The 7,666-nt window shown below is 42.0% G+C and overlaps 1 protein-coding gene across 1 annotated transcript; it reads left to right on the forward strand.

Annotated features, from left to right (window-relative positions):
• The first annotated feature begins 1,524 nt into the window (after positions 1 to 1,524).
• On the forward strand, positions 1,525 to 2,680 carry LOC145049319 (uncharacterized). Its single transcript, XM_078997745.1, has 2 exons — positions 1,525 to 1,906; positions 2,031 to 2,680. The coding sequence occupies exons 1-2, from the start codon at positions 1,525 to 1,527 to the stop codon at positions 2,678 to 2,680; spliced, it is 1,032 nt and encodes a 343-aa protein (XP_078853871.1).
• The last annotated feature ends 4,986 nt before the right edge of the window (positions 2,681 to 7,666 follow it).

The raw sequence follows: 7,666 nt of genomic DNA on the forward strand, positions 1-7,666 counted from the left end.
ACATCAAGTCGTAAGCTGGAACATATACAATAAGTGCCTAGGGAAAACCCCCAGGTCTTCCTACTATATATAAACAAGAAAATAATGGGCCAACATTGGTGTTTTAGACCTATACACACAGTAAGGAGACTCAACTTGCACTGCTGAAGACTAGTTGAACAGTTCTTATTGCTATCAGGCGGCTCCTAAACTTTTGAACCCTCGGCTCCCCGAACTATCAATACCCAAAATAGCACTTAGATCAGAACACCCTCAAAAGTCAAACCAGGCCAAACTAGGTCAAAGTCAACGCTCCGTGTTGACTTAAATCCTTGAGTTGGCCCACCAACTCGTCGAGTCCCACAATCCACACAAACTCTGGACCTCGATCCTACTCATCGACTTCTCCTTGAACTTGTCGAGTACACCTTCAGCAGGTAGCGACCCAGCTTCATCTGACTCACCGAGTTCTCATTTGAACTCGTCGAGTCTATCTTCATAAATTAGGGAGATTGCCTTGCACTCGCCGAGTTCCTCCTTGAACTCGTCGAGTATGATGATCTTCGGTCCTCTATGAACTCAAACTGGCTAAGTCCCCTTCCAACTTAACTCATACCCTATAACAGAAGGGTTTTGGGACAAGGAAACAGCCTGGATCACAAAGTCCTATATGTGACTCGTCGAGTCCCTCTATGTCCAAATCTATTCAGACGATTCCAGTCGAACACAAAGCTTCCAGGACATAGATCTAACCTTCTAGGTTTGGAATAACACATAAAGCTACTGCCTTTACATCCATGAATGGCCCTTTTTGCTAAAAAGGCGATAACAACCTCTTAAACTTTGCATCGGGAGTTCTAAAGGCAAAAAGCCTGCACCTTTATGCCTTAACTGCCCACAATACTCTCAGACCTGAAAGGATCTTACTTGGGGACGTCCAAATCCCACACCCTCCTATTCATGTACCAAAATCTTCATAAAACAGACTATAAAGAGATCTAACAAATTAAAAGCCAAGAAGAAGACTTGATTACCAAAAAATGTATCCACTGGAGTGTATCTTCTAGATCTACTTCCTCCTTCTTGAACCTCTAACTTCTTTCTTCTCCTTCTACCTCTTCAAGCGCACAAAATCACATAAAGGTGGCTCAAACACTCACAAGGTGCACTAGGGTTTCGTGGGTGAGGGTTTGGGGTCTGGGGGCTAGAGATGAGGCTGGGGAATGAGAATATGATGCTTAAATAGGGCACCAAGTCCCAAAATTAGGGTTTCCCAAACCAGGCCAAACTCGTTGAGTCAGTCTCCTGACACGGCGAGTCAACCACTTAATCCGCGACATGGAACCCACTCCCACTTGTCGAGTTCCTCCCTGGTCTCGACGAGTAGACTTGTTGACTTTGGGGTTTTCTTTCCTTTCTTGACCTTTTGAATCTGTGGTGTTATAGATGATGAGGAGTGATATTCGACAATTTGTTAGCCGATCTAGATGCAAGATGCTATAAGACATGATAACGAAGGCTAGAGAGAGGGAGATTGATTTGGAGATGGAGAAGAAGAGGAAGACATATTCAGTGTCTAATGTTGAGCATTCTGGTAAGAGGCCCAGGGTGGTTGACACGAGAGGTAAGGGCCAGCAGGGTCAAGGCCGTTGCGGAAAGTGTGACAGGTCGCACGAGGGGACATTCATGGTGGGTGGTTTTGGTTGCTTCATGTGCGGTTCGACTGGTCATATCGGTAGAGATTGTACTGCTGCCACCACCATCACCCCTATATCTGGTGTGATTTTCATTCATTGCAATCATAGGGGCGACAAGAAGGGTCATTGTCCGAGTTTGGCTACAACAGGACCAGTGTCAGCACCCACTCCTGCGACTCTCCAGATTACTAATGGCTACCGGGGTCGGGCAGATGGGTCTGCGGCAAAAAGTAGGGATTTCCAGCTTATGGTAGAGGAGGTGGTGCAGCTCCCGATATTGTGATGGGTATGTATCTTCTCCTTATCTCTTTATTTATATTGAATTGTTTCTTATGTTTATCTATTATATTTTAGGATCTTTCCTTGTGAACGACATCTCTTCTTTGCTACTATTTGATTTGGGGGCTACCCGATCATTTGTATCTCTTGTGCTTATCAAGAGATTTGCTGGAGCTCCGACAGAGGTAGATTGTCCTCTAGATGTTGAGATTGTTGATGATACGTCTATTCAGTTTGCGAGGGTTCATCGAGGTTGTACTCGCAAGTTATTCGACGAGCAGTATTCGGTTAATTTGGTTCCCCGTCCTCTATTTGGGAACAATGTTATCATGGGCATGGATTGTTTAAGCCCTAATGAGGTAGTGATCAACTGTGAGGAGCAGTTGGTTCGGGTTCGGGCCCCAAGTGGGGGATACATGGTGATTCTGGGTGAGAGAGAACAGTATGGGCCTCTAATGTGTTTTTCATTGAGTGACAGACGCTATCTTCATCAGGTTTGTTTGGGTTTTATCGCATATGCCATGCATATCGGGGAGAAGGGTAAGGTGACTGTGGATGATGTGCCCATCGTTCGGGATTATCCGAATGTGTTCCCGGAGGATTTTCCAATGGTACCTCCACAAAGACAGGTGGAGTTCAGGATTTACTTGGTTCCAGGTGTGGCTCCGATAGCCAAAGCACTGTATCCGCTGGCTCCTCCCGAGATGCAGGAGTTGTCTACATAGTTGCAGGATCTGTTAGACAAGAGATTTATTAGGCTAAGCAGTTCACCATGGGGAGTCTCGATTCTATTTGTGTAGAAGAATAATGGGTCTCATTGAATGTGTATTAACTATCGGGAGTTGAATAAGGTAACATTAAAGAACCGTTATCCCCTCCCAAGGATTGACGATCTTTTCGACCAGCTTCAAGGTGCATCTTGGTTCTCCAAGATTGATTTGTGACCAGGTTATCATCAGATGTGGGTCCAGGGTGAGGATATGCATAAAACGGTTTTCCGGGTATGATATGGTCATTATGAGTTTGTGGTCATGCCTTTTGGGTTCACCGATGATTCAGCCACATTCATGGATCTTATGAACTGCGTGTGCAGACCGATGTTGCATCGGTCTGTGATAGTATTCATCGATGATATCTTGGATTATTCCAAGAATCAGGAGCAACATAAGGAGCACTTGAGGGAGGTGTTAAAGACTTTGAGGAGGGAGATAATTTTCAGAAAGTTCTCCAAGTGTGAGTATTGGTTGCGTGAGGTGTAGTTTCTAGGGCACCTTGTGAACCAGAAGGATATTCTGGTCGATCCGGACAAGGTCGAGGTCGTGATGAAGTGGGAGGTTCCAAAGTCTCCATTTAAGATTCAAAGCTTTCTTGGTTTGGCTGGTTATTATCAGAGATTTATTAAGTATTTCTCCAAGATCGTTGTTCCCTTGACCCGAATGACCAAGAAGTCGATGACTTTTTGCTGGGGGCCAGAGCAGCAGGCAACTTTTGATAGTCTTAGGTAGTGTTTGTGTGAGGCACCAATTCTGACCCTGCCAGAGGATCATGATGACTTCATGGTTAATTGTGAGCCATCGATCACATGTTTGGGGTCAATGTTGATGCCACGGAGTCGCGTGATCGCTTACGTTTCGAGGCAGCTGAATCTGCATATGAGGCGAATTATATGGCTCATGATTTTGAGTTGGGGGCTGTGGTTTTCGCCGACAAGATTTGGTGCCATTACCTATTTATGGTCCGGTGTACCATCTACACGGATCACAAGAGTATGAGGTATTTGATGGATCAACCGAATCTGAATATGAGGCAAACTCGATGGTTGGATGTGGTGGAAGATTATGATTGTTAGATCCTTTACCACCTGGGGAACGCCAATATGGTGGCCGATGCTCTCAGCCGCAAGGCTGTGGTGACTCTGATCAGAGACTTATGTATGAGGATGATCGTGATTACTTTGTTGTTGGATTAGATTCATGAGGCACATGTTGATGCTTTAAATGAGGAGCACCGAAAGATCGAGTGTATAGTATGTCAGGTGACCTCGTTTAATTATGATACTCACGAATTTTTGACTCTGCATCGGAGATTTTAGGTTCCATATTCGGGCAGTGTGCGCCAAGTTCTAATGGAGGCTCCTCACAGGTTGAGATTCTCCATTCATCTCGGGATGACGAAGATGTATAGGGATCTTCGTCCTGTTTATTGGTGGACCTACATGAAGCAGGATGTAGCATGGTACGTGGAGCGGTTCTTGACTTGCCGGAAAGTGAAGGCCGAGCGTTAGCGACCTAATGATAAGATGCAATTGCTGGAGATTCTCGTATGAAAATGGGAGGGAATCAATATTGATTTCATCACGAAGCTTGCCAGGAATGTATATGGAGTGGATTCTATTTGGTTCATTATGGATCGATTGACCAAGAGTACACTTTTGAATCTGATCCTGGAGAGTATTTATCTAGAGAATTTGGCCGATCATGTCTAGGAAGTGGTGTCATGTCATGGGGTTCCGGTATCTGTGGTCTTAGAAAGTGATTTTCATTTTACTTCCATATTTTGGAAGCATTTTCATGACGAGATGGGCACTTATCTCCATTTCAGTACAACATTTCATCCGCAAACCGATGGTCAGAGTAAGTAAACTATTCGTACTCTTGAGGATATGTTGCATGCGTGCATGTTTGATTTTGGTGGGAGTTGGGATACGTATCTTCCGTTAACAGAATTTTCGTATAACAATAGTTATTATGCTCGCATTGACTGACCTCCTTTTGAGACGCTCTATAGGAGGAAATGTTGGACCCCAATTTATTGGGGCGAGGTCAGTTAGCGAGTTATGGGGAGCACGAAGGTGGTGCTCAAGACCATTGAGCTGATTCAGTAAGTTCGGAGCAGGCTCTAGAGAGCTCAAAGTTGGCAGAAGAGCTATACCGACAGGCGTTGGTCAGACTTGGAGTTCTAGGTGGGAGATATTGTTTTGTTGAAGGTGTCACCTTGGAAAGGTGTCATCCAGTTTAGGAAGCGGAGCAAGCTGGGCCCCAAGTATATTATTCCTTTCAGGATTTTAGCTAAGTAATATACATAATGTTTTCCCAAACTAATTAACATTTCCTTGTCCACAAGACAAATTTTGGGAAGAAATTATTTCAACAGGGGAGAATGTAACACTTGTCAATATTAGGTCAACGATAATTCCCATAAATATAATAAACACACATTATAATCAATTTACTTTATTTTCATTAAACACTACCAGTTTATATGATGCCAAAAATATATAGAATGTCTAAATCTGAATTCGTAAGAAGAACTTATGATAAATTCTAAACACTACAAGGGGAATTTAAAATAGACTTAAAACCTGGTATTAGATTCTAAAGGAAATATGTAGTACATGGAAATATTTACGTGTGGATATACAGAACGTCAAAAACAGAGATCATATGCAAACGTTATGAGATTCCGAAGATGTGGCCGTCTGAGGGGCATGACACATGGTAGAAACCCTAGCCGCCTTAAGTACACGATGTGAAACTAGTCAAGGAAACTAATCGAGGCTAGAAAACATGTGGTATGGCTACAGGATGTCTCACGGAAGTTCACGACATGACCATAGGTATGTCACGACGTAAATGGGCCCAAAAAGCTTATAAATAGCGATCAAGACCCTTTCTCTCCTTACACCTTCTACTTTCTCTTTCTCGTTTTCCTAAGTCTGTTTCCCTTCCCGAGCCTGACAACACCGAGCCTCTAACTGTTTTTCAGTTAGATTCTATAGATCATGCTACTAGGGTGAGTTTGATGGTCTCACTTTATAATGTTTTTGGGGGAAAATGCATGCTAAATATTTTAGAAAAGTTAATATTATGTATATATGATAGTATGTTCGTATCAACATAGATAGTTATATTAACTACGATATAGTTGTTTTTTTATCATATATACTTAGAATATATCTAATATATATCTAAATCATACAATTATCTTAAACTTGTTAGCATCTTATTATTGTAGATTATACTAATGTAGCCTCGGAGTTATACTTGAGAGTTATATATATTTTGTGAGATATAGCCCTAGAGTTATACTCGGGAGTTCTATATGTGTTATAGTCTCGGAGTTATACTCGGGTATATATTATATGAGATATAGCCCCAAATTTATACTCGAGAGTTCTATATGTACTTTTTAAGTATGTTGCTATTATTAGTTTTATGTTAGATAAAACTTGGTTTTACTTCAAGTTATAGCTGTTATACTACCTAAGGATTATGAAATTACGAGTAACGTTTAAAATCATAGTCTAGTAATGTAACGCCTGGTTCCTGGTATGTATTTAACTTATAGTTTATTCTATTTTCTAGAGAAACTCGACGAGTTGGGAGCCTTAAACTCATCGAGTAGAGATCATAAGGGACACAAATTTTAAGTGACCTACATGATAAATTTGGAGGCCTCAACTAGATGAGTAGGCTGGCAGATATGAAACCCTAATTTCTAGCGTTTACACCCTATTGAAACACCTTAACCCCGAGGTGTTGGCCTCTTTTCTAGCCTCCAAGTCCCTAACCCTAAAGCTACTTTGAGTGATAGTGAGCCATTTTGAATGATTTTGGTGTGTGTTGAAGCCATTGTAAGAAGGAAAAGCTTGACGACACAAGAAGGAGCTTATAGATCCAAAATCCTTGCCTCATCCACGACACTTTTCTGGTATAAAGCTTGAACTCTAACATCTCGACTCCTAGGTATAATATTTAATTACTTTACTTTCATAATTTCAGAGCAACTTGACGAGTTGGATGCCCCAAATCGCCGAGTAGAGGAGTTAGTTGGTAGTGTGATTATTATAGTCTACTCGATGAATTGGAGGATTCCAACTTGAAAATTAGGTGCTGAGTGAGAGAACCCTAATTTTCATGGTTTGTGTCCTATTTAAAGGTCCTTAAGCCTTCATTTCTGCCTCCCTTATCACCCTTATACTCTATGAGTAAGCTAAATCTAGTGTATTCGTTTGTGTGTGTGTGTGTGAGAGAGAGAGAGAGACTTACTTTGGGTGTTCTAGTGCGCATTTGGAAGAGGAGTGAAGGGATCAAGGCTTGGAACGAGAAGAGGCTTTTGGATCAAGTGTTTTTAAGTGCTAGGTTCAGTTTGGAGGTAAAAATCTTCGACCTGGCTCATTGTTTTGGTTACATCTCATTCTTAATAAGTTTAGGGCTTTTTCTAACCTTTCTTGAGTTCTAGAGTCTTTTCAGCTAGTCACGGAATTAAGATCCCAAATCTAGACCATATGTAGTCCCTTGAGCCAAAAGATCCAAGCTTTATCAAGCTTGTGACAAGTTTATATGTATTAAACCCTAAATGGAGCTTGTGTTGCCATTTCGAGCTCCAGATGCCATGCATGGACGTAAAGCTTGCAACTTTACATGATATTTCAGCCTTGGGAGGCTAGATCTAGTGTTTAGGACATCATTTATGCTTAGAATCTTCTGAATGCGAATTTGTTTAGAAAGACTCGACGGGTGCATGAGCCAACTCGACGAGTCAGCTAGAGTTTTCCCTGATAGACTACATGCGCTACAACTCGGTGAGTTGATGAGACAACTCGACATGTTGATTTGGATTTTCTTGATACTTCTGAGAAAACGGGTGAACTTGATGAGTCGCGTAGATGCACTTGACAACTATAGTCAACATGGACTGTTGACTTGAGC

This window comes from Lactuca serriola, chromosome 5 (assembly GCF_051521515.1).
Source record: "Lactuca serriola cultivar US96UC23 chromosome 5, Lser_US96UC23_V15, whole genome shotgun sequence".
Taxonomy (NCBI): domain Eukaryota; kingdom Viridiplantae; phylum Streptophyta; class Magnoliopsida; order Asterales; family Asteraceae; genus Lactuca; species Lactuca serriola.

Bases quoted from the DNA above. Each gene is read 5' to 3' on its own strand.
- LOC145049319 (XM_078997745.1), top strand. From the start codon at position 1,525: ATGGAGAAGAAGAGGAAGACATATTCAGTGTCTAATGTTGAGCATTCT. The intron at 1,907-2,030 runs GTAGGGATTTCC...ATTATATTTTAG, and splicing joins AGATGGGTCTGCGGCAAAAA to GATCTTTCCTTGTGAACGAC.